Source organism: Stegostoma tigrinum, chromosome 7 (genome assembly GCF_030684315.1).
Source record: "Stegostoma tigrinum isolate sSteTig4 chromosome 7, sSteTig4.hap1, whole genome shotgun sequence".
NCBI classification, from domain to species: domain Eukaryota; kingdom Metazoa; phylum Chordata; class Chondrichthyes; order Orectolobiformes; family Stegostomatidae; genus Stegostoma; species Stegostoma tigrinum.
In genome coordinates, this window is record NC_081360.1 from 58,580,075 (window position 1) to 58,607,832 (window position 27,758).

Sequence of the window (27,758 nt, forward strand, 5' to 3'; positions counted from 1 at the left end):
TACAGATGCTTCACACCCTTACAAATGTTTCCCACCCGATCCTATTCAGGCAGGAAGTTTAAGTAGTTTCCACATGCTCCTGTGTAAGAAGATAAGAGCATAACAATTAATGAGATATTATCCCAGTAACATCTCACGACCCCAAATATCGCATCTTACCCCAAGCCAGCTGGCACCCTACCATCAAAAAAGAACTGCGGAAGCTGTAAATCATGAATAAAAACAAAGTTTCTGGAACAGCTCAGCAGTTTTGGCAGCATCTGTGAAGGGGAAAACAGAGGTCATGTTTTGGGTCTAGTGACCCTTCCTCAGAACTGAGTTTTTAGGAAGGGTGACTGGACCAGAAATGTTAACTCTGTATTCTCCTTCACAGATACTGCCAGACCTGCTGAGCTCTTCCAGAAATTTCTATACCCTTATTTACTTACTGTTTATTAGCAGCTGACAAAGTTTCAGAACATGACAGCTTGTTGCTGTAAAAAGGGGGCCACGTTTACCTTTCTCCAACAGTTCTGCACTATGAAAGAAGTGTCAGAATGAAATGTGGGTCCTCATTCCTGAGGGAGCCTGAATGGAATCTCATCACAGAAGTGCAGAGCTCCCTCTCACAAAAAAAAGGGCTCTGTGCAAGACTGTCACTCCTCAAGAAATCAGCCCATTACTTTTAATCTACGTTTACCTATTATTATCCTCAAAACTTGGATCAATGCATTTTGTTAAAAAATCAAAGCAACCTTAGTATTTTAGCATTTGTTGCAGTTAGTACATTTGATACAGCATGAGTTCACATCAACTCGATTATGTAAATATGAAGCAAAGCAAAGGAACTACTGCAGTGCTTCGAAAAATTACTTTACAATGTGACCCCATTTTAACTCATTGCCACTTCAAGGGGAATGAAAGATGACCAAAAGGCACTGCCTTTGTTCCATGAATATATAAAAAAAAAACTTGAAAAATAATGTAGCCCCAGACATCAAAAACAAATCTGCAATAAAGCAGCATAGCACAATTCAGTGTACATGTAAAATTTGCCTATGATATATCAACATAAGATTGCCACCAAGCTCTCCAAATCCCTGATGACTGAAGACTCATTGAATAACTTCACTCTAACACATTATGAACAAAGAGAACAAAGAACAAAGAATATTACAGCACAGGAACAGGCCCTTCGGCCTTCCAAACCTGCGCCGATCCAGATCCTCTATCTAAACCGGTTGCCTATTTTCCAAGGATCTGTATCCCTCTGCTACCTGGCCATTTATGTATCTGTCTAGATACATCTTAAATGACACCAACATGCCCGCCTCTACCATCTCTACTGGCAACACGTTCCAGGCACCCACTACCCTCTGCGTAAAGAACTTTCCACGCATATCTCCCTTAAACTTTTCCCCTCCCACCTAGTCGTAGATTCCCCCACTCTGGAGAAAAAGCTTCTTGCTATCCACCCTGTCTATACCTCTCATGATTCTGCAGACCTCAAACAGGTCCCCCCTCAATCTCCATCTTTCTAATCTAAATAATCCTAATCTACACAACGTCTCTTCATGGCTAGCGCCCTCCATACTAGGCAACATTCTGGTCAATCTCCTCTGCACGTTCTCGAAAGCGTCCACATCCTTTTGGTAATGTGGCGACCAGAACTGTACGCAGTATTCTAAATGTGGTTGAACCAAAGTCCGATACAACTGTAACATGACCTGCCAACTCTTGTACTCAATACCTTGTCGGATGAATGGCAGGATGCCATATGCTTTCTTGACCACTATCAACCAGCGTTGCAACCTTCAGGGTACAATGGACCCGAACACCCAGATCTCTCTTTGCATCAGTTTTCCCCAGGGCTTTTCCACTTACCGTATTGTGGTCAGCCTCCAACCCTCACACTCACCTTCATTTAACAGCCTCCTTTCTGAAGCTCTCCATCCCACTCACTGAATAACCTCACTTAACACCACACAAAAAAAACTGAAAAAAACTGTAGATGTTAGAAATCCAAAACAAAAACAAATTTCTGGGAAAAATCAGCAGGTCAGGCAGCAAAGCTAATGCTTCAGTTCAGGCAACCCTTCTTCCACTCCACTCACCTGCAAAACCCGACAGTCTGGCTCCTCCAACAGTCTTAAGACAACACTAAACTGCCTTCATGGCCCGCTGCCACTTTCAAAACCATGCTATTACAACTGATACGCTGCACAGCATTAAATATAATATCTTCGATCAAATTATCTTCCTTGAAAAGGAAGCTGATTAGATGGAATAGTCTGACTCTAACTGGTCCTCACCCTCTGCTTTCTCAACTTGTCAAACACTGTCGGCTATAGGTGCTAATTTGCCATTTGCTACATCTCTTGCTCCAAAACTCTCTAACGTGTCCCATTCAAAATGGCTTCACCTGAAAACACAACAGCATTCAGATTTTGTCCATTGTGCAGAAACACAGCAAACCTACATGACACCAACGCCAGCAAGAGGAGAAGGCACACTCCTACTATGTGGACAGGTCCCTTCTTGCCTTTGTAACAATACTATAATACTGCACAACACAGATCCCAGAGTGAAACATGTTTAATTTATCACTGGCTTTATTTTTGCAGTTTGGTTACCAAGGTGGTTAGTCGCTGAGTATATTCACAGAAGGTTGATAATGTTCTTTAAAGAAAAGTGAACAAACTTGTTACACAAACAAACAGGACACATAACACGCAATTTAGAGAGCTCATAACATAAAACAGCAAAATGCAAGACTCAACAATTTTCCCAGCAATAACCTTTACAGAGACAGAATTCAATTGAAGTAATGTTTCTATCCCAACTTTAACAAGTTTTACAGAATTGACTCTTTCCAGTTTGATTCCCTTTAGTTTCTTTTCAGCCCTGAGACTTGGAAATTTCTTTCCAGTTTTGACAGCATGGTTCTCTTTTCAGTTGTCATAAGTGAGAGATTTCTACCAACTCTCTCAGCCTGGAGATACCTATAAAACATTTCTCCACCTGGAGACTGCCAAACTAAGCTGCCCCTCTGCCAATATGAAATGATTTTCCCTGAAGTAAATTTACTGGTGACATGTTTTAAAAAAAACTACAGATCCTGGAAATCTGCAGTAAGAGTTGGAAGAGCTGGAGAAATTCAGCAGATCTAGTATCATCTATGGAGAGAGAAACAGAATCAAGTCCAATATGATTTTTTTCAGAAATTAAAGGAGCTATGTTTTTTAAAGCTAGTATCAAAGCAGGAACAAGTGGAACAGACAGTGAGCATAGCCAGAAGAAAAAACAAAGGCAGTGATAGTTGTGTCACAGGAGAGCTATTCAAGTAAAACGGGTGTACATGTTAGCTGTGAAAAGAAAAAAAATGTATCCACTATGGTGAAAGCAAAGCCAACAAGACATGCTCAGGGGGAGGCGTGCATCAAGGGATGTTTAAAAAAAAAGTACAGAGACCACACTCTGACTTTGTGTAACTTGGCATTAATTCCTTGAGGCTGTAAAGCACCTTAGTAGAAATTTCCAGTCTTGTGTGTGCAATATAACATTTTTTGGAACTGAAACTAAGCAGCACCAAGAATCTTTCAAGTTAAGGATTGTGCCTTACAACAGCCTGCTGATTAGTTAAGCTGCAGACTGTGGAAAAGTTGCAAGTGTCAAGAGTAGCAAGGAATGGAAACCATCCGAAGCCTGCGCAGAGAAAGCATCTCTCTCGGTATGGGAAAAAGACCGACAAAAACGTTAAAAGATAGAATTCAAACAAGAAATAACCTAAGTACACCTGATCTACCACTGAGTTGAAGAATGACCATCATTCTGCAGGCAATAGCATGTCATCATTGCCATATTAGAAGGGCTGAGAGAAAACAACTCTCCCTCTACCTAGAATACACCTCCTCCCACCCACCCTCCTGCAAAAATTCCATCCCCTATTCCCAATTCCTCCACCTCCGCCGCATCTGCTCCCACGATGAGGCATTCCACTCCCGCACATCCCAGATGTCCAAGTTCTTCAAGGACCGCAACTTTCCCGCCACAGTTGTGGAGAACGCCCTTGACCGCGTCTCCCGCATTTCCCGCAACACATCCCTCACACCCCGCCCCCGCCACAACCGCCCAAAGAGGATCCCCCTCGTTCTCACACACCACCCCACCAACCTCCGGATACAATGCATCATCCTCCGACACTTCCGCCATCTACAATCCGACCCCACTACCCAAAACATTTTACCATCCCCACCCCTGTCTGCTTTCCAGAGAGACCACTCTCTCCGTGACTCCCTTGTTCGCTCCACACTGCCCTCCAACCCCACCACACCCGGCACCTTCCCCTGCAACCGCAGGAAATGCTACACTTGCCCCCACACCTCCTCCCTCACCCCTATCCCAGGCCCCAAGATGACTTTCCATATTAAGCAGAGGTTCACCTGCACATCTGCCAATGTGGTATACTGCATCCACTGTACCCGGTGTGGCTTCCTCTACATTGGGGAAACCAAGCGGAGGCTGGGGGACCGCTTTGCAGAACACCTCTGCCCGGTTCGCAATAAACAACTGCACCTCCCAGTCGCAAACCATTTCCACTCCCCCTCCCATTCTTTAGATGACATGTCCATCATGGGACTCCTGCAGTGCCACAATGATGCCACCCGAAGGTTGCAGGAACAGCAACTCATATTCCGCTTGGGAACCCTGCAGCCCAATGGTATCAAGGTGGACTTCACCAGCTTCAAAATCTCCCCTTCCCCCACCGCATCCCAAAACCAGCCCAGTTCGTCCCCTACCCCCACTGCACCACACAACCAGCCCAGCTCTTCCCCTCCACCCACTGCATCCCAAAACCAGTCCAACCTGTCTCTGCCTCCCTAACCTGTTCTTCCTCTCACCCATCCCTTCCTCCCACCCCAAGCCGCACCTCCATCTCCTACCTACTAACCTCATCCCACCTCCTTGACCTGTCCGTCTTCCCTGGACTGACCTATCCCCTCCCTACCTCCCCACCTATACTCTTCACTCCATCTTCGGTCTGCCTCCCCCTCTCTCCCTATTTATCCCAGAACCACCACCCCATCCCCCTCTCTGATGAAGGATCTAGGCCCGAAACATCAGCTTTTGTGCTCCTGAGATGCTGCTGGGCCTGCTGTGTTCATCCAGCCTCACATTTCATTATCTCCCTCTTGTGGTTTGGATTTCAGATCTTCGGGGTTTTGTTGACCTTATACGTTTTTTTTCATATGTAGTATGTGTAATTGTTTTTCTTTTGTCTGTGTTAATCCCAAATGCATACATATTCGCTGACTTTGACGAGGTAAAGCAATAAGATGCACAGTAAATTAGAAATCCTTTTATCACTGCATGTTAAAAATAATAATAAAGAGTTTTTATTTATTACTGTGAACTGCTTTTGACCTCATTCTTTCAAGGAGGATTTGAAGGCTATGGCCACAATCTTCCATCTTTTATGCATTTCATCCATCAAATTCTAATATCTAATTTCTGAACCATCTTCTTTCATTATGTCTTGGTCAACATTTTCTTCATTGGTAAAGTCCGTTGCAAAGTACTCATTTAGCACTTCAGATATTCTCTCATGCATTAATCCAATCAGCCTCAGGCCTTCTTTTACCACATATATATATCTGCAATACCACAAATTGACCTCTATAATGCCACTATCCTCTCAATTAACATGACCAATTCGACCACGTTCATCAGACTGAAGCAGAAGTCCAGCAGCTTTTCTGGATCTTGGATCTTCGCCACTAGTCATGCTTGGACTAACTTCTTCAATTCTTTATCCCTTAGATTTAAACCTTGTGGTCCCTGTTGTCTCTGCTCTTGGAGCAGTTTCTCAGATCAGAAAAAGTGGGAGAAATGCTTCAAAACGGTCAGCACTAGGGCCAGTGTTCGCTATTGTGGGGTACAACATTCCCCTTAAGCTGCACAGACTTTGGAGGAATGAGGTGTGCGGAATGGCTGGAGAAATTAAAGGGAGCATGTCCTAGAATTCAGAAGTCCAATGCCAAAATTTGAGAGTGAAAACACATTTGTTGGGGCAGGGCATACTGCACTTAGTATAGACAGGGGATGAAACAAATACAGCAAATCATTAATAAACTTCCAGTATGCATGTAGATGGCAATGTGAGAGATAGTAAATTTCAGTAGAAAGAATAATGAGGCCATATAACAATTAGAAAATAAATGTCTAAATGCAAATCATTATCCCTGAATAGGTCCACAAACTTATTCTCAGAAACTGTCCTGAATACATTATGAATCCTCTTTAATATTATTCCTTTGCCAATTTGAACTTCTACATCTATATGAAGATTAAAGTCACCCATGATTACTGTCTTCTACACTTATTTCTAACTTTGACCTACACGTTAGCAAGAAATGATCGAGGATTGGATGATTCCACATCATCCAATCCTCGAACATTTCTTGCTATCATACTAACCTTCCATTTCATACTAACATAGCTGCCACCCCATCCTTCCCTCCCTATGTGTCCTTAAAAAATGTCATATATCTCTGAATACTAAGTTCCCAGCTTTGAGCTTCTTGTAAGCATAATGACAATAAGATTATACCCATTAACACATTTACTTGCACCATTAATTCCTTACCCTTGTTCTGAATACTAATATACACAATATGCATTATCTACATAACATGCCATCAGGTAAACAGCCATTGATTTTGCCTTTTTCCAAACTTTCTCCCTTTAACCCAATTTGCTGCTGTTTTTGTCTATTCATAGATTCCATAACTTCTTGCCCCACTCCGGGTATTGTTATCCAAATCGGTGACCTGCAATCCTGCTATAACCCTCCTGCTTTGCAAACCTACAGCTCCCTTCTTCCACTGTCTAATCCCTGAATCAAATTAGTTTAAATCCATCCTTACAATCCTAGTAGCTCAATTTTCCAGAAGCCCCCGGTCCCAGCACATTTCAAGTGAAGTTCATTTCACTGGAATAGCTCCCTTTTACTCCTGTTCTGTTCTGATGAATTGAAACCCATTCCACCTGCCACATTCCCTTAGCCTTAACTTCTTAGCTTCATTTACCCTATTCTAGTTTTCCCAAGGTGCAGGCAAAAATACCAAGATCATGATTTTACAAGTCCTGCTTTTAGTTTATTCCCTAGCTGTTCAAATTCTTTCAGTGGAACGTCTTTTCTAGTCCTTTCAAAGCAATCTAGACCTGAACGATGAGAATTCGATTCCTCTCCCCCACTACTCTAAGTTCCTCTCCAGGCCCAAGGAGATGTCTGCAATCCTGTCACGGAAGGCAACATGCCTTTCTGGACTCATGCTCACGGCTACACAGAACAATATCAACCCACTAATTATACCATTCCCCCACCCAGGTGCTTATTTCCTCCTCCTACTTGAAGGGATCCCACGACCATAGTCAGTTCGCTCATTCTCCCCAGAGTCTCCACTCTCAACCTCATCGGTTGCACAAACCCTCTAACTGTTGGATAATCACAGGGGAACATGGTCTTTGGCAACAAAAGAGTCAAAAATTAAGAGGCAAAGATTATTTTAAGTTTGACAGGTAGGAAAAACCAGTTCTGAAGAAAAGTCAAGGGACCCAAAATGTTAACTTTGTTTCTCTCTCCACAAATGCTGGCAGACCTGTTGAGTTTCTCCAGTCTTTTTCTACTTATATTTGAATAAAGATTGTGCCTGTGCAGCTGCTTTTATTCAAAAGAGAAAATGATATTTTCCTCAGTAGTAAACTAAAAATTGCATGCTCACAGCACTTCATCTTTTCTTTGTAAAATTATTTGAATACAAATGTAACCACAAATTTAAAGTTTGCTTATTAGATTTGAAAAATGTAATTTACTTAAGAAATTGTCTCCAACTGAAAGGGAGAAAATTTGTTTACAGCTCTGTGTGTGAAGACATATTTACTGTTAAAAGTTGAATGGAAAAATGTGACATATGGAAACAAAATGATACCGGGCTAAACAATGTGATATTTTAATGCATAAATATTAGTACCTTCTATCTAAGGTAAATTATACCTTTGAAGTAATCTAATTAAGAGAAATATTAACCCTTTATGTGGATTACTGGTTGGATCAGTCATCCACTGTCTCTGGAGTCAGAGACAACACAGCGAGGAGCTGGCAGAACACCGCAGGCCAGGCAGCATCAGAGGAGCAGGAAAGTTGATGTTTCAGGTTGGAACCCTTCTTTGGAAATGGGGAGGGGGAAGGGAGCTGGGAAACAGAGAGAGGAGGGGTGGGGCTGGGGAAGGTCAGTGGGATGGTGATAGGTGAGTGCAGGTAGAGAGTGGTGGGCATCAGTCAGTGGGATGCATAGGGTAGATAGGTGGGAAAGGTTGTGTCAGGTCAAGGAGGCAGGATTAAGAGGGAGGGTTGGACATAGAATGAGGCTGGGGAGATTTTAAAACTAGCGAATTTCATGTTTGGGCCATCGAGCTGTAGACTCCCACGGCAGAATGAGGTGCTGTTCCTCCAGTTTGCGGGTAGTGTCACCATGACACTGGAGGCAGGATGGACATGTCATATGGGGAGGGGGGTCATTTGGTACATACAGAGCACAGATGCTCTACAAAATGGTTTCAGAGTCTATGTTTGATCTTACTGATTTAGATGCCACGTTGGGAGCAACAGACACAGTAGACCAACCTGGTGGATGTACAAGTGAGCCCCTGTCTAATACGAAAGGTTTGCTTAGAGCCCTGAATGAAGGTGGTGATGGGGGCTGGGGAAAGTGTAGCACTTCCTGCAGCTGCAGGGAAAGGTGCCAGGTGTGGTGGGGGTAATGGGGAGTGGGGAGCAGACGAGGGACTCGCGAAGCGAGCAGTCCTTATGAAAGGGTGATGGGGTGGAGAGGGAAACATCTCTTTGCTCATGGGGTAGGATTGTAGGTGGTGGATATGGAGGATAATTCGCTGGATGTGGAGGTTGGTGGGGTGATATGTGAGGACAAGGGGGAATTATGTCTCTTTTTAATATTTTTATTAATTCTATTTTCTAATTTATTTTTTATGAGACCGCAACACCTCCCTCGAGTGATGAAAAATGCCCTCAACCATATCTAGTGCATTTCTCACACTTCTGTCCTCTAGCCCGCTCCTCCAACAAAAATGGATAATAAATACTGGCCTAGTCAGTGATGTTTACATCCTTTGTACAAATTTAAAAAGGCAACACTATCTCATTTTTGGTCTTACAAAACATTTAATGCTAAATACTTAGATTATTTACCACACCTTCTTTTAATCAGAGGAGATCAAGATGTCAATCTTTGATACGTATACCAATACATGTCCATTATGTTCCTTTTAATTCTTGTGTGCACTCGCTCCAGTGCCACTCTTTGTTCTGTCTAGGAAGTTCCCACTGAATGTCAGGAATGCATTCATGAAAACCACAATTTTTAAGTTCAGCATTGTTTCCTGTGAAAATCAATCTTAAAAAAACGAAGATCCCCAACACAGGAAAGAAATATTATACCTCTCCTCTAGGTAGGAGCAAATTACTGCAGATGCTGGAATCTGAACTGAAAACAAAAATGCTGGAAATCACAGCAGGTTGGGCAGCATCCGGACAGAAAGCAAGCTAATGGTTTGTGTCTGGATGACTCTTCAGAGTTGATGTGGTCTGGAGGGGGGAGCATTCACACTACAGGGGGGATTTGGAGCGCTGGGGGAGAAAGGATGTCAATACGTGGCTACAGGGCTGGTGGGTGTGGGGGGGGGGGGGGGAGAGACTTCCATTATGTGGATAGTTGGAGCACATTCTGGGGAAGGTGGGACTTGTACAGTAAGGACAGGTTGCACCTGAACCGGAAGGGCACAAATATCCTGGGAGGGAGGTGTGCTTGAGCTATATGGGATGGTTTAAACTAGACTGGCAGGGGGTGGGAAACTGGATTTCTAATTCAGAAGATGAGGTATTCAGCCTTCCAAAAGACACAACAGGGAGTGAGGTTGTTAATAAAGATATGTGGTCGATGGAACATAATTATGGACACAGAGATGGTTTGAGGTGTGTATACTTCAATGCTAGAACTATCAGAAATAAGGCAGATGAACTTACGGCATGGGTCAGTACCTAGAACTATAATGTTGTGGCCATTACAGAAACTTAGGTATCTCAGGGACAGGAACGGTTGTTGGAAGTTCTGGGATTTAGATGCTTTAAAAGAAATAGGGAAGGTGGAAAGAGAGGCAGGGGAGTGGCACTGCTATACAGGGCTAGTATAGCAGCTACTGAAAGGCAGTTCGAGGATGATATGTCTACAGAGTCAGTTTGGGTTGAGGTCCGGAACGTAAAAGGAACAGTCACTTTGCTGGGGGTTTTTACAGACCCCCTAATAGTTTCAGAGAAGTGGAGGAGTGGCTTGGGAGGCAGATACTGGAAAGGTGCAGAAGTCACAGGGCTGTAGTCATGGGTGATTTCAACTTCCCAAATATTGATTGGAAACATTCTGGTTCTAATCATTTAGATGGAGCGGACTTTGCCCAGTGCATTCAAGAAGGATTCCTGACACAGTATATAGATAGACCAACACACAGAGGCGCCATTTTGGACTTGGTGTTTGGCAATGAACCGGGCCAAGTATTAGACCTGTTGGTAGGAGAGCATTTTGGCGGTAGCGATCATAACTTACTTTTACAAAAATCATGGAAAAGCACATGTACATACAGCAGGGTAAGGTTTATCATTGAGGGAAGGGCAATTACAATTCTGTTAGGCAAGAACTGGATAACATAAAATGGGAACAGATGCTGTCAGGGAAGAGCACTATTGAAATGTGGAGATTGTTTAAGGAATGCATACTGCGTGTGCTCGATATGTTTGTCACCAGCAGGCAGGGAAGATGCTGTCGAGTGAGGGAGTCTTGGTTCTCAAGAGAGGTTGAACGGCTGGTTAAGAAGAAGAAGAATGCTTGGGTAAGGTTTAGGAAACAAGGAACGGAAAAGTCTCTAGAGGGATACAAGTTATCCAGTAAGGAGCTATAGAAAGGGCTTAGGAGCGCTATAAAGGGGTATCAGAAAACATTGATGGAGAGGATCAAGGAAAACTCCAAGGCTTTTTAGATGTACGTGAGGAATAAGAGAATGACCAGAGAAAGGGTAGGGCTGATCAAGGATTGTAAAGGGAATTTGTGCACAGAGTTTAAAGAGATAGGAGAGGTCCTTAATGAACACTTTTCTTCGGAATTCACAACTGAGGGGGACCTGGTTGTAGAGGAGGACAGTGAGTAACAGGCTGGTAGGCTAGAGGAGGTCGCTGTTATTAAGGAAGGTGTGCAAGGAATTTTGAGGAAGTTGAAGGTAGGTAAGTCCCCTGGGCCTAATGGGATTTATCCAAGGGTTCCGTGGGAAGCAAGGGAAGAGACTGCAGGGCCTCTGGCAATGATCTTTTCGTCCTCGTTGTCCATGGGTATAGTGCCAGAAGATTAAAGAGCGCAAACATCATTCCCTTCTTCAGAAATTACAGGCCAGTTAGTCTTACGTCAGTGGTGGGCAAATTACTGGAAAGGGCTCTGAGAGATAGGATTTATGATCACTTGGAAAGACACAGTTTGATTCATGATAGTCAGCGTGGATTTGAGAGGTAGATCATGCCACGCAAACCTTATTGAATTCTTTGAAGAGGCGACCAAACATGTGGATGAAGGTAGAGCAGTGGATATGGTATACATGGATTTAAGTAAGGCATTTGGGAAGGTTCCCCATGGTGGGCTCATGCAGGAGGTAAGGAGGCATAGGATAGGGGGAAATGTGGCAGATTGGATTCAGAATCGGCTGACCCTTAGAAGACAAAGGGTGGTAGTGGATGAATAATATTCAACATGGTGCTCAAGTATGAGTGGTGTACCACAAGGATCTGTTCAGGGTCCTGTTCTATTTGTGACTTTTGTAAATGATTTGGATGAAGGAGTGGAAGGGGGGTTAGTAAGTTCGCAGACTATATGAAGTTGGGTCGCATTGTGGACAGTGCGGAGGGCTGTTCTAGGTTACGAAGGGACATCGATAGGATGCAGAGCTGGGCTGAGAAGTGGCAGATGGAGTTTAACCCTGAAAAGTGAGGTGATTCATTTTGGAAGGACAAACTTGAAAGCAGAATACAGGGTTAACGGAAAGATTCTTGGCAGTGTGCAGGGGCAAAGGGATCTTGGGATTCATGTCCACAGTTCCTTGAAAGTTGCCACCCACGTGATACCATTGTTAAGAAGGCATATGGTATGTTAGCTTTTATTAATAGAGGGATTGAGTCCAAGAGCCATGAAATTATGCTCCAGCTATACAAAAGCCCGATTCGGCCACATCTGGAGTATTGTGTCCAGTTCTGGTCACCTCATTACAGGAAAGGTGTTGAAGCATTGGAAAAAGTACAGAGGAGATTTACCAGGATATTGCCCGGAATGGAAGGAAGGTCTTTGGAGAAAAGGTTGGGAGTGTTAGGGCTTTTCTCATTAGAACAACAAACGATGAGAAGTGACTTGATAGAGGTGTACAAAATGATCAGAGGTATAGATAGAGTGGACAGCTGGAGATTTTTTCCTAGGGTAGAGGTAGCTATCACGAGGGGGCATAGATTTAAAGTGAGTGGAGGTAGATATAGGGGAGACGTTAGAGGTAGGTTCTTTACTCAGAGTGGTCGGGGCGTAAAATGCACTGCCGGAGAGGGCAGTGGAGTTGGCCTCATTAGGGGCATCGAAATGGCGATTAGATAGACATATGGATGATGGTATAAGGTAGGGGTGCAGGTTTGATAGACCTTAGGATTAGGGTAAAAGTTTGGCACAACATCATGGGCTGAAGAGCCTGTACTGTGCTATACTGTTCTATATTCTATGTTAATAGTTCAGAATAAGTGTTTGGAATGTGAGAATGGCAGAACAATGGTATTATTTCCAGCTCTAATACGACGTTAAAACCAGAAGACAAAGAAAAAGGAGTACAGCATTCAGCCCATCAAGCCCACCATTCAATAAGATCATGGCTAAACTGATGACCTCAACTCCACCTTCCTGCCTTTCCCCCATAACCTCTGACGTACTTATTGATTAAAAAGCAGTTTATCTCAATCTTGAATATACTTAAGGGCCATCCACCATAACCCCTTGTATAAAATTCCACAGATTCACTATCCTCAGAAGAATTTTCTCATGTCTCTCTTGAATGGGCAATTCCATATTCTGAGGCCCTCTGGTCACAGACTCTCCCACAAGGGGAAACAAGCTTTCTACAACTACCTTGTCAAGTCCACAAAGAATGAATCTGCATTTTCAAATAATGTTGCCTCTCATTAAAATGGAAAAATAAATAAAGATAAACTATTTCCACTGGTTGGATCTTCCAGAACTAAGGGGCAAAGGCTGAAAATTAGGGCCAGACTGTCAGGCAGATATTAGGAAGTACTTATACATACAAAGGGTGGTATAGGTTTGGAACTCTTTTCCACAAATGGCAGTTAATGCTAGATCAGTTGTTAAATTTTAAATCTGATTAAATACATTTTGTTACAGGCCAAACACAGTTTACTTTGACAACACAGCTGGCATGGACCAGTTGGGCCAAAGGGTCTGTGTCATGCTTACGACTATGACTATAAGCAAAGTATTAAGAAAAAGTGGCCAAAGGCAGCCACATGGAGTTAGGCCACAGATTAGCTATTGCCTCTGAATGTTTGCACAGACTCGAAGCAATGAATGGCCACTCCCGTCTGAATGTTCTAAACTTTAATGAATAGAGGCCCAATAAATCATTATTCCCTGACAGGCAGGCAAACATGGCCACAGCAGTGAAAGCAACTAATCCTAATCACTAGATCACCAAGCAACTCATGAGGTGTTAAACGGTAGTCTATCAGGACCATTGATTTATAATAGCAATAAGTGTTTAAGATAGCAACACAAACCCAATCAACACCAGTATAACCTGCTCTGTCTTTCAATTTATGACTCAGTCAACATGCACGCTCATGTCCACTTTCCTGTCCTTTCCCCACAACCGTCGATACCCCATCTGATTTAGAATGTATCTGAGCCTTAAAATATACGAAAGGATTCTGCCCCCACAGCTAACTGTGGCAAGGAGTTCCAGAAACTCTCCACGCTCAGAAAACAAATGCCTCTTGATCTCGGTCTTAAATTTGCATACCTTAATTCTGAGAATATATACTCCAGTCCTAGGATCTCCCAAATGGAAAGTGCTGAGAGGATATTTTCCCTTCTCAATTCCCTTAAGGATCCTATTTGTTTCAAAGAGATCACTTTTCATTATTTTAAATTCCAATGAGGTAGACTGGTTAGCAAGGTTAGATCACATGGAATACAGGGAGAACCAGCCATGTGGATGGAGAACTGGTTTGAAGGTAGGAGACAGAGGGTGGTGGTGGAGAGTTGCTTTTCAGACTGGAGGCCTCTGACAAGGATCAGTGCTTGGTCCACTTTTTTTCATCATTTATATGAATGATTTGGATGTGAACATAGGACAGATGGTTAGTAAATCTGTAGGTGACACCAAAACTGGAAATGTAGCGGACAGCCACGAAAGTTACCTCAAAATACAACAGGACCATGATCAGATAGGCCAGCAGACCAAGAAGTGGCAGATGGAATTTAATTTAGAGAAATGTGAGGTGCTGTATTTTGGAAAGGCAAATCACGGTAGGACTTATATGCTTAGTGGTAAGGTCCTGGGGAGTGCTGCAGGTTTATAGCTCCATGAAAGCAGAGTCACAGGTAGACAAGAGAGTGGAGAAGGCATTTGGTATGGTTGCCTTGGTCAGTGCATTCAGTATAGCAGTTGGGAAGTCATGTTGTACAGGACATTAGTTAGGCCATATCTGGAATTGTGCATTCAATTCTGGTCTCCTTGCCACAGGAAGGATATTTGAAACTTGAGAGGGTTCAGAAAAGATTTACAAGAATGTTGCCGGCGTTGGAGGGTTAGGGCTATCGGGAAATACTGAAACAGCTGCGGCTATTTTCCCTGGAGCTTCAGAGACTGAGGTATAGAAGTTTATAAAATCTTGAGGGGCTGAAATAGGCCAAAAACTTTTTCCCCAGGATAGGGGAGTCCAAAATAGAGGGCATAGGTTTAAGGCAAGAGGGGAAAGATGTAAAAGGGACGTAAGGGACAACTTTTTCATGCAGAGGGTGTGCGTATATGGAATGAGTTGCTAAGGAAGTGGTGGAGGCTTGTACAATTACAACATTTAAAAGGCATCTGAATGGGTCTATGTATAGGAAGGGTTGAAGAAGGCCAAATACAGGTAAATGGGACGAGATTAATTTAGGATATTGGTCAGCATGGACAAGTTGGACAGAAGGGTCTATTTCCATGCTGTGCAGCTATATGACTCGGAGTCTCAACCTGTTCGACCGCTGCTCATAAGAAAATCCTACTGAACCTTTTCTAAACTACTTCCAATGAAATAATATTTTTTCTTACATAAGGGGGCCAAAACTTTACACAGTACTTTAGACATGGTCTCACCAGCACCATGCACAGCTGTAGCAAGACTTATGTCTGTTATACTCTAACTCCCTTGAAATAACGGCCAACATTCCATTAACCTTTCTGATTGCCTGCTGCATTCGTGTGCTAGCTTTCTGTGCTGTACGTAGAGTACCCTGAAGGGCTTTTTTCTGTTTATTGACCCATTCCCTCTGCTGCAGACCTCTATGACGCAACATTAAGTCATATAACCAGTAAAATATCATGTGAACCAATGACATTTTCAAACTGCCACATCATATGTTTCTTCTCGACACCCTTCTTGAACGTCACTAAAGTGCAAGTATAAGCTTAAGTAATGTCTCCAATAGATCTAATGAGAAAGAAAACAACTGGCAGTTTTTGCAAGTCTGATGGAACTGCAGTACTCACAACTTGGGAATTTAGAATAATGGGAATGGAAGTCAGGGCAGTTGAATGTTCCTCCTGCAAAATGTGGGAGGTAAGGGTCACTAGTGTCCCTGCTGACTACATCTGCAGGAAGTGCACCCAACTCCAGCTCCTTGAAAATCACGTTAGGGAACTGGAGCTGGAGCTGGATGAACTTCGGATCATTCGGGAGGCAGAGGGGGTTATTGAGAGGAGTTACAGGGAGGTAGTCACTCCTCAGGTACAAGAAAAAGACAAATGGGTTACGGTCAGGGAACCGGCAGGCAGTGCAGGGATCCCCTGTGGCCATTCCTCTCAACAATAAGTATACCGTTTTGGATACTGTTGGGGGGACGACTTACCAGGGGAAAGCAGTGGGGCACAGGTCTTTGGCACAGAGTCTGTCCCTGCTGCTCAGAAGGGAAGGGGGAAGAGGAGCAGAGCAGTGGTCATTGGGGACTCCATAGTTAGGGGGACAGATAGGAGGTTCTGTGGGGACGAGACAGACTCACGGTTGCTGTGTGTTGCCTCCCAGGTGCCAGGGTGCGTGATGTCTCTGATTGTGTTTTTGGGATCCTTAAGGGGGAGGGGGAGCAGCCCCAAGTCGTGGTTTACATTGGCACCAACGACATAGGTAGGGGGAGAGATGGGGATTTAAGGCAGAAATTCAGGGAGCTAGCATGGAAGCTGAGAGCTAGGACGAATAGAGTTGTTGTCTCTGGTTTGTTGCCCGTGCCACGTGCTAGTGAGGCGAGGAATAGGGAGTGAGAGGAGTTGAACACGTGGCTACAGGGATGGTGCAGGAGGGAGGGTTTTGGATTCTTGGATAATTGGGGCTCTTTCTAGGGTAGGTGGGACCTCTACAAGCAAGATGGTCTTCACCTGAACCAGAGGGGTACTGATATCCTGGGAGGCATAATTTGCTAAGGCTATTCAAGTGGGTTTAAACTAATTCAGCAGGGAGATGGGAACCAAAATTGTAGTTCGAGTATAGAAAAGGTTGAGAGTAGGGTGGTCCGAAATAAAGTTTCAGGGACGCAAGATGGCACCGGCAAGCAAGAAGTTGGTTTGACATGCGTCTACTTCAATGCCAGGGGCGTCCGGAATAAGGTGGGTGAACTTGCAGCATGGGTTAGTACCTGGGACTTTGATGTTGTGGCCATTTCGGAGACATGGATAGAGCAGGGACGGGAACGGTTGTTGCAGGTTCCGGGATTTAGATGTTTCATTAAGAACAGAGAAGATGGTAAAAGGTGGGGAGGTGTGGCATTGTTGGTCAAGAACAGTATTACAGTTACAGAAAGGATGTTTGGGGACTCGTCAACTGAAGTAGTATGGGCTGAGGTTAGAAACAGGAAAGGAGAGGTCACCCTGTCGGGAGTTTTCTATAGACTTCCGAATAGTTCCAGATATGTAGTGGAAAGGACAACAAAGATGATTCTCGATAGGTGTGAGAGAGACAGGGTAGTTGTCATGGGGAACTTCAACTTTCCAAATATTGACTGGGAACACGATAGTTTGAGTACGAAAGATGGGTCAGTTTTTGTCCAGTGTGTGCAGGAAGGCTTTCTGACACAGTATGTAGATAGGCCAACAAGGGGCGAAGCCACATTAGATTTGGTACTGAGTAATGAGCCCGGCCAGGTGTTAGATTTGGAAGTAGGTGAGCACTTTGGTGATAGCGATCACAATTCTGTTATGTTTACTTTAGTGATGGAAAGGGATAGGTGTATACCACTGGGCAAGAGTTATAGCTGGGGGAAACACAATTACAATGAGATTAGGCAAGATTTAGGGAGCATAGGATGGGGAAGGAAACTGCAGGGGATGGGCACATTAGAAATGTGGAGCTTATTCAAGGAAAAGCTCCTGTGTGTCCTAGAGAAGTATGTACTTGTCAGGCAGGGAGGAAGCTGTAGAGAGCGCGGGAGCTGTGGTTTACGAAGGAGGTGGAATCTCTGGTCAAGAGGAAGAAGAAGGCTTATGTTAGGATGAGATGTGAAGTCTTAGTTAGGGCGCTTGAGGGCTATGAGGTAGCCAGGAAAGTCCTAAAGAGAGAGTTCAGAGGAGCTAGGAGGAGACATGAGAATTTGTTGGCGGATAGGATCAGGGTAAACCCTAAGGCTTTCTATAGGTATTTAAGGAATAAAAGAATGACGAAAGTAAGATTAAGGCCAATCAAGGATAGTAGTGGTAAGTTGTGTGTGGAGTCAGAGGAGATAGGGGAAGCACTAAATGAATATCTTTCAACAGCATTCACTCTAGAAAACGACAATGTTGTCGAGGAGAATACTGAGATACAGGCTACTAGACTAGGTGGGATTGAGGTTCACAAGGAAGAGGTATTAGAAATCCTACAGAGGGTGAAGATAGATAAGTCTCCTGCGCCGGATGGGATTTATCCTAGGATCCTCTGGGAAGCCAGGGAGGAGATTGCCGAGCCTTTGGCATTGATCTTTAACTCGTCATTGTCTACAGGAATAGTGCCAGACGACTGGAGGATAGCAAATGTGGTTCCCCTGTTCAAGAAGGGGAGTAGAGACAACCCTGGTAATTACAGACCAGTGAGCCTTAACTTAGTTGTTGGTAAAGTGTTGGAAAAGGTTATAAGGGATAGGATTTATAATCATCTAGAAAATAATAAATTGATTAGGGATAGTCAGCACGGTTTTGTGAAGGGAAGGTCGTGCCTCACCATCCTTATTGAGTTCTTTGAGAAGGTAACCAAACAGGTAGATGAGAGAAAACCGGCTGATGTGGTGAATATGGATTTCAGCAAGGCATTCGATAAGGTTCCCCACAGTAGGCTATTGTACAAAATGCGGAGGAATAGAATTGTGGGAGATATAGCAGTTTGGATCGGAAATTGGCTTGCTGAAAGAAGACAGAGGGTGTAGTTGATGGGAAATGTTCATCCTGGAGACCAGTTACTAGTGGTGTACCGCAAGGGTCGGTATTGGGTCCACTGCTGTTTGTCATTTTTATAAATGACCTGGATGAGGGCGTAGAAGGATGGGTTAGTAAATTTGCAGACGGCACTAAGGTCGGTGGAGTTGTGGATAGTGACGAAAGATGCTGTAGGTTGTAGAGAGACATAGGTAAGCTGCAGAACTGAGCTGAGAGGTGGCAAATGGAGTTTAATGCAGACAAGTGTGAGGTGATGCACTTTGGTAGGAGTAGCCGGAAGGCAAAGTACTGGGCTAATGGTAAGATTCTTAGTCATGTAGATGAGCAGAGAGATCTCAGTGCCCATGTACACAGATCCTTGAAAGTTGCCACCCAGGTTGACAGGGCTGTTAAGAAGACATACAGTGTTTTAGCTTTTATTAATAGAGGGATCGAGTTCCGGAACCAAGAGGTTATGCTGCAGCTGTACAAAACTCTGGTGCGGCCGCACTTGCAGTGCTGCGTACAGTTCTGGTCACCACATTATAACAAGGATGTGGAAGCTTTGGAAAGGGAGCAGAGGAGATTTACTAGGATGTTGCCTGGTATGGGGGGGAAGGTATTACGAGGAAAGGCTGAGGGACTTGAGGCTGTTTTCATTCGAGAGAAGGTTGAGAGGTGACTTAATTGAGACAAATAAAATTATCAGAGGGTTAGATAGGGTGGATAGGAAGAGGCTTTTTCCTGGCATCGTGACGGTGAGCACGAGGGGGCATAGCTTTAAATTGAGGGGTGAAAGATATAGGACAGATGTCAGAGGTAGTTTCTTTACTCAGAGTAGTTAAGGGAATGGAACGCTTTGCCTGCAACGGTAGTAGATTCGCCAACTTTAGGTACATTTAAGTCATCACTGGATAAGCATATGGGCGTACATGGAATACTGTAGTTTAGATGGGCTTCAGATCGGTATGACAGGTCGGCACAACATTAAGGGCCGAAGGGCCTGTACTGTGCTGTAATGTTCTATGTAACTTATACATGTGTTACTGGTGACAGCCAAAGTAGGGGTATTTTGAGTATGAGCAAAGAACATTTCACAAATACAGGGAGAAGACAGGAGAATGGCATTAAGAAATACGTGATTGAATGAAATTGATAAAAATCCTGATCAGTCAAACAATGAAAGGTTACAGGAAAAGGGCAAGAAATAGAATGTCAGATCAGCCACAAAACCAATGAATAATGGAGCAGGCTCAAGGGGCTGAACGGCCTTCACTCATTCCTATTTCTTATTGAATTGCAGAGCAGACTTGATAGACTGAATGTCATAATTCTGCTGTATTTCTTACAGTCTTGTAACAGCTTCATTATTGTCACAGCTTTATACTAAATAAACTCAATAACAGCCATTATGGTGATGCAGAAGGCACGAATATTCAACATCATTGAAAATTGTATATCTGAATCCCAAAGTTACAAGTTTTAAGTGCATATTTTCCAGACCTGCAAATTTGAAAAATCTGGCCACGCTGAAAGACAGGGTGGGCAGCAAGGTAATAATCTTCACCTCTAATTTGTTCCCTTTCAACTGACTTGTCATTAGAGGCACCTGGTGGAAAATAACAATCCTCTCACCTGTAATTCGAAGCGTGCGACGAGGACTAAAACTGCATTCTACTATGATTTAATTAAGATTAAGAATATTTTATGTGTCGTTTTACCACTGTACCCTATGTTGTCCAGTGTCACGTTTTCGGAGTTTCCATAAATATAAGTTGGCTCTCAAGATAGCCCAAGGTTCAGTCACCAATAAATTCCCTCTGGAAATGCTCCGATCAGAAGGAAACCAGGAACTAGAAAGTTCGCGCTGGAGAAAAAAAAAAGTTTCCTTTTGCTTTTGCAACACATTAATTTTCCCCATCTCTAAGACAAGAAAAAGGCTCTTGGCCCATTAACTGTGACGCAAATAAATAATGAATGCAAAATGCGCTCGATGCTGAACAAAAACAAACCGATCCCAGCTCGAAGGCCTCACTCAGTGACAGCGCTGCACCTGCTATCACCAGAGCCGAGGAGGTTGAAAAAGGACGGCCTAGAAATATACAGGATCACCGCTTTTACGTAAACTTCATAAACCGACCAACATTTTATTCGATCCCTCATTAAATCAAATGATTTCTATTAAAACTAACAAAGTCACAGAAACTAAACTAAAGCGACTTACGTCACGTCGGTATTTAACAACACAACGGTACAAAGTTCCCTTCACGCAGACAAAACGTCCCCTCCTACTGCGCCTCCAAACCATCACCTGGCCACCCCAGCCCTTCGCGTCATCAGCCAGCCGGCCCGGCCCCGCCCCTCCACGCCGTCATCCCGACCGCTCCGCCCTGCGTTACATCATCCAGCCTTCCCGCGGCCCCCCACTTTACTCCCAACCTACACTCACCTTTACAGGTTCCATCCCTGCCTCTTTAACTTGTCTGTCTCCTCCACCTATTTTCTCCCCTATCCATCTTCTATCCGCATCCCCCCTCTCCCTAACTATTTCAGAATCCCGTTCCCCTCCCCCATTTCTGAAGAAGGGTCCAGGCCATAAACGTCAGCCTTCCTGCTCCTCTGATGTTGCTTGTGTTCATCCAGCTCTACACCTTGTTATTTCTGCCAGACTTTCCTGCGTTTATCCAGTAATTACATTTGTGTTTGATTTTTCAGCATCCATCATGCTTTGTTTTATTTAAGGCAGGTTTAGCTTGTTAAAAGGAATCAAAATACTATCATTAGATGAAGCACATTAAGAAAACAGCAACCTCCCCTTTCAATTTGAGGGAAAGATCCTCACCTTTCCAAGATGCAAAAACCCCAAAATCAAAGGCAGAAGAATCATAGGCCCTTTGCCCCAAAGTGTCCATGTCATTCAGGTTTCCTAAACTGCACTAGTTTCATTTGTCTGCATCTAGCCCATATCTCTCTCAAACCTTTCCTGTCCAAATATCTTTTAAATGTTGCCATTGTATCCACCTCTAACATTTCCTTCAGCAGTCGATTTGATATCTGCACCTCAGCTCTCTTTTAAATCTTTCCCCATTCACCTTAAACCCATGCCCTCTAGTTTTTGACTCCTGTACCCAAGGGAAGACCTTTGCTATTCATCTTCTCTCTACCCCTCATTTTAAACATCTATGAAGGTCACTCCCCACCATCCTTGGCTCCATGGAAACAAAAAAGTCCCAGCCTATACCTATAACCCAAAGTTTCAAGTCTCAATAAGGACATAAATAATAGGAGCTGGAGTAGGCCATCTGGCATGTTGAGCCTGCTATGTTATTCTGTAAGATCATGGCTGATTTCTTCGTGGATTCCGGTCCACTTATCCACCCATTCACCAAAACCCTTAATTCCTTTACTTTTTAAGTCTGTCTTTACCTTAAAAACATTCAACAAGGTAGCCTCAACTCCTCAATTAGACAGACAATTCTACAGATACACAATCCTTCAGGTGAAGGTGTTCCTCCTTAACTCAGTCCTAAATCCGCTCCCCTTATTTTGAGGAAATGTTGCCCCAATTCTAGTTTCACCAGCTGGTGGAAATAACCTCCCTGCATCTATCTTATTAACTTGCTTCATAATTGTATATGTTTCTATAAGATTTATTCATTGTTCTTCTAAATTCCAGAGTATAATCCCTTGTTCTTGTAAATCTTTTTTGCACTCTTTCCAGTTTAACAACATCCTTCCTATAGCAGGGCAGCAGAATTGTAATCAGTATTCCAAATATGGCCTTGCCGATGTCTAGTGCAAATGTAACATGATGTCCCAATTCTTTAACTCAATGCTCTGACCAATGAAAGCAAACACGCCAAATACCTTCTTCACCAGCAAGTTTTGAGAAGATTTGTAGCTCAGGTTGAGGTTCTGGATGTGAGTTTGCTCGCTGAGCTGGAAGGTTAGTTTTCAGACGTTTCGTCACCATTCTAGGTAACATCATCAGTGAGCCTCCGTCGAAGCGCTGGTGTTATGTCCCGCTTTCTATTTATAAATAGAAAGCGGGACATAACACCAGCGCTTCGTCGGAGGCTCACTGATGATGTTACCTAGAATGATGACGAAACGTCTGAAAACTAGCCTTCCAGCGCAGCGAGTAAACTCACATCCAGAACCTTCTTCACCACCCTGTCTACCTATCTTGCCAAAGCCAAGGAACTATGTATTCCACTTGATGGGATTTCTGGTCAATAAGCAGCAAAAGTCCCACTCTGAGATCATTTAGCGTGGCTCCAGCACTTTATGGCTGTGGTGTAGCTTCTAACTGGCCAGCCACCAGAAGTTTTCTTCCTAGAGGTGCAGCCCTATCTGCAGTCCCCACCCAATCATTTTCTGCACATAATTTCTTGTTTTCTGTTCCCTTTGAATACTGGAAGCATGGTATGTTGATATATAGACATTGTACTTTGCAGACAGAAAGAACACATATACACATTTCCTGTTTCAACACAACAAAATAGATGACATCCATTCTCCAGTTCATTTGTCAGGGCAATGCCTTGACCAGAGTCACTGCTTTGTGTAAAATTTAAACAACATTGAGCATTCAACTGCCAGTCATCATTAACCATTGCTTTCCCCATGTCACACCCTCTCACAATCAGAGTCCACTTCCTAACCATTCAGCAGTCTCGTCTCATATACTATGTTAAATTTCTTAATTGTTATGACTTGTCCTGATTAGTGTGAAATCAAAAGCTTAAAAAAGTTCTCTCAGCAATTTTAAAGGATTTTAGATATGTTTTATGGAACATTTAGAATGAGCTCTGTCATTTGGGATGATAGTTATTCATTGCGAAGTGACTCCACATGCTGTTAGCATATGCATGATTGTTAATTGATGCCACCTTCTATTGAAGATTTATGGAGTGGTGAGCTAAAACGAAAAGTCTTTCACAAAATAAATGATCTTAAAAAGTGATTGTCAGTAACAGCAGTGTGTACAATTTACAAGATGCACTTGCAGAAATCTGCTACAGATCCTCGTATAGCGTCTTCCAAGTCCTAGACCACTTCATCTATAGAAGGACAAGGGCAGCAGATATATGGGAACACCACATGTTCCCCTCCAAGACATTTGTCTTCCTGGTCCGGAAATATATTGGCGTTCCTTCACTGTTGCTTGGTCAAAATCTCTGAATTTCTACCTTAACATTTCCTACAGCAAGTGGGCTGCACCAGTTTAAGAAGGCAGCTCACCACCATTTTTTTCCCCAAGGACAACTCGGAATGGACGGTAAATGTTGGCCCAACCAGAAATGTTCACATTCCAAGGGTGAGTTTAGGAAAAAAGTTCAGCCAATCCAAGATTACTGCAGAAACAGAATTAGATCAAAGAGTCAATTAGAGTTCACCACATTTCTGATCGTATACTTGTGGTCATGGCTAGCAAGGGTTTAAAAAGTGATGGTTCTTAGTGGTTTGGTGCATTAGAATACTTAACATTGAAGAACTTCAGTCTACAGAATAAATGACCTATGCCCAGTCTACTCGTGTTGTGAACAGCCGTCCCTCCAATAGGACACTTAATTAATATTATTTCTTTTGTACTTATGTGATAAATTCCATAAAACTTGTGAAAACACATTTGTACCTGGAGTGGTGTATTTAGTGAGACTGGGATACTTTAGATTGATTCTCTCAAACTTAGTCTTTAATTGTAACTGACTTAAATCTCACAAATAAAGTTAAACTAAAATTGAAGGCGTTGCATTTTGCTACTTTGTCCATCCCTGGCCTTAGAATATCATAGGTGGTTGACTGATATTTTTAAATGTTGCAGTAAGATGCACAAATAGCGATGCATATAAGCCATCATTCCCACGTTTAAACTAATTTCGCTTATGGGTTTTTCCTAACAAAGTACTGATCACAATTTGAATGCTCTCAGTATTTACTCCAAACTTTACTGATTCTTTTCTAATGTAAAAAAAATTAACTTGGCCACATTCAATGTAGCTAGTTTAAAAACTGGTATAAAATGGTACAATTTTACTTCAGTGAGTTAGCAATCAGTTAATCCATGAAACAGTTCATCAGCAGCTGAAATAGACAAAATATTTTCATATTAAATATTATATACGCTTTTATGGATCCTCAAATTTATAAAATTTTTCATAAACAGAGTACTAAAAGATACTGTATTAATTATAGAAATCAAAACAAATAGAAAACAGAATTGGAAAACACCCTTTTATTATGTCCGTGCCACACATACTAGTGAAAAATAATGCTCCTAAGAAAGAAACTACCCTTTTTCACAACATATTTAAATAAAATAACTTCAAGTACTTTGACTCAGGTACAAAAAATTTCTGATCTGAGCTGCCTCCAACAGGCCACTGCAAAGCACAGTGGTTACAAAGAGCCATTGTGTACCAGGTTTCGTGGCAAGGCAGATGGAGGGAAATGCATTATGAAAAATACTGTGTATAGGAAATTGGAATTTATTGTATGGATACAAATGATTACATTGGAATTTGAGACCACAGTGGCTCAAAATTATATAACAAAAATAGAAAATGGAAAACCTAATATCCCCTACACCCTGTTTTAAAGGCAGGCACTACCCAACATTAGGAGACTCCACAGTGTTTGTAGAGGATATGTACAAGCCATATATGTATAATCATTTTAACACTAAAATAAAATGCTACGGTTATTCTAAGGCAGAACAATATTCAATGCCCGCAAACAATATGTACACATCATACATATTTGAACAAGACTTAATTAATATTAACATTAATGAACAATTATATACAGATGTTTCTTTGTTGATCCACTGTTCTCGAATTTACTTTGAGACTAAGTAGGTGGTGCATTGATAAGCAGATCTGTAAATTTACGTCTACAGTAACAACAGGTTCTCCAGTGTCCTTCCTGGACAGAACAGTGTAAACAATTATCAATTGGCTTGGTTTTATTATTCAAAAACATTCGTTTTTTTATTTCCTTGAAGATTTAAAGCAATTTTGCTGCCTCTTCCTTTTCATAGAAAATGAAGACTTGACATTTTACTCATAAATTAACAAAAATTAAATACATTCACTAAAATATAAGCTACGAAAAAAATTCAAGATTTTTTCCATTTACTTCCACTTTGTTTTTACATAAAGGGGAGAGGAATTCCAGACCCCTTTTACAGCTCTGGTGGTTGTATATTATTTCAGTGCGTTTTGGAAATATTGTTTGCTATTGCACTAGAACCACCCCATGCCACTGAACTCTTTGGGTGTGCTTCCCTGTTCTACCGAAGCTGTCCGTAAAACATTTCCATAGTTCAAGAGCTATGATCGCCAAAGGAGCAAACCTTCTTTTCCAGAATAATCCTTGGCTGATACTTCCCTATTGTAAGCAGTGATGTGAAGTATCTGTTTGCTTTTGTGCAAATTATCCTGCACTTCCCCATAAATATGAAGATACCAGTATTTCAGGCTGCTGGTCCCAATGTTGTATATTTTAATTCATATTGTGATTGGATTAGCTTCCCTTAAAAAGCTCAGCCCATCGCTTCTCGAAAAATCGCCTCATGTTGTGTCCAGCTCTGCCTATATCTGAATCATCTTCATTAAATGTTTCACAGTTGTCAAATACTAGTCTTGCATCCACAGCAAAAACTTCGGTATTAGGATATCTAGAAAAGAATGTGGTTTAGCAATCAGTTATTAACAAATGAAAGATAATTCTACCTTATTTTGATTACTTTAAATATGATGGATGAAAAATATTCAGATGCTTACAATCCATTGCTGAGTTTTTCTCTAATTGTAGAAAAGTCCATGGGTTTCTTTATAACCTTTCTATATCCTGGTACCAGTTTGGAGTTCACAGGGAGTAAGAAGGGCCAAGCATCCTCATGGGTTTCCAGCTCCGATAACATAATGCTGATTTTTAAAAAAAAAAGTTACTCAATTTCAATGAGATATTGACACAAGCATGTCTCAAATTGTGTCAAACTGACAGAAACAGAACATCTCAACTGATAAATGTAGTACATGTTGAGAATTCATAAAGAATAGTTTTCTACAACAATATGATTACAATCAAGGGGAAATTGAAGATTACAATGTTTTTAATGATGAGAAATAAAAACAAAATTAGTTAACAAATCTTACTGTAAGGCAGCATCTTCAAACAAGAACATAAAATATTTGAACTTGATATTAAGTTTGCAAGCCAGGAGGGAAAATTATAAACCAAGGTTTTTAATTTAAGTCTGGTAAAGTTAGAGAACATTGGAAGTATAGTGACAGCAGCAAACTGCATTTAATTGCCCATGGACAAATTTACAAAACAGTGGGGAAATGTTCAGTACAATGCCAAACCCTGTTCCCACAAGTCAAACATACCATTTGTGCAGTTAAATAAACCAATAAGCAAATAAGTTAAAGTTCAGAATCACATTAAGAGAAAGGCCTCACACAATGAAAGAAAAAGTGGAAAGTCTGGAAAAAGCTTTTAATTTCAAAGAACAAAAGTACAAGTTGTTGTTTGAGAAGTAATTTCCAGAACAAAAGAAAAAAAAAACTTTAAATTTAAGCAAGTCATTTTGGATTGGAATCAATAAATAATTTATCACTCTATAAGATAGAACATAGAACATAGAACATAGAAAAGTACAGCACAGTACAGGCCCTTCGGGCCACGATGTTGTGCCGTGGAATAATCCTAATCCAAAAATAAAATAACCTACCCTAAATTTCCCTTAATTCACTGCTGTCCATGTGCATGTCCAGCAGTCACTTATATGTCACTAATGGCTCTGTGGAACACTGTAGAGTAATCCCCCAAAACTCGTTCAGAACTAAGGTGTGGAATATCCTGCTTAAACATCTTTGACATACAGTTCACAATCATTTCTGCTACCTCTAACACTATTCTTTTGAACAGATCTTCACTCTTCCCGCCCTTTCATTATTCATTTTTGTTGCAATGCT

At 42.2% G+C, this 27,758-nt stretch overlaps 2 protein-coding genes across 17 annotated transcripts in view; both read right to left on the minus strand.

The window, feature by feature from the left end:
* Positions 1 to 21,110, minus strand: part of wdsub1 (WD repeat, sterile alpha motif and U-box domain containing 1) — a 94,473-nt gene extending 73,363 nt beyond the window's left edge. For 3 of the 4 annotated variants that reach the window (XR_007247898.2, XM_059647290.1, XM_048534046.2), the window contains exon 1: positions 20,999 to 21,110. The gene's annotated coding sequence lies outside the window, so the exon portion shown is untranslated. Of the gene's footprint in view, positions 1 to 20,503; positions 20,642 to 20,998 lie in introns of all 4 variants that reach the window. The other variant, XM_059647289.1, reaches the window with a different exon arrangement.
* A 3,901-nt stretch (positions 21,111 to 25,011) lies between these two features.
* baz2ba (bromodomain adjacent to zinc finger domain, 2Ba) overlaps positions 25,012 to 27,758 on the minus strand; it is a 329,006-nt gene continuing 326,259 nt past the window's right edge. For all 13 annotated transcript variants that reach the window (XM_059647301.1, XM_059647305.1, XM_059647303.1 and 10 more), the window contains 2 exons: positions 26,562 to 26,705; positions 25,012 to 26,455 (listed from right to left, as the gene is read on the minus strand). In XM_059647301.1, the coding sequence (XP_059503284.1) occupies positions 26,302 to 26,455; positions 26,562 to 26,705 (298 nt within the window). In that variant the 3' untranslated portion in view covers positions 25,012 to 26,301. The remainder of the gene's footprint in view (positions 26,456 to 26,561; positions 26,706 to 27,758) is intronic.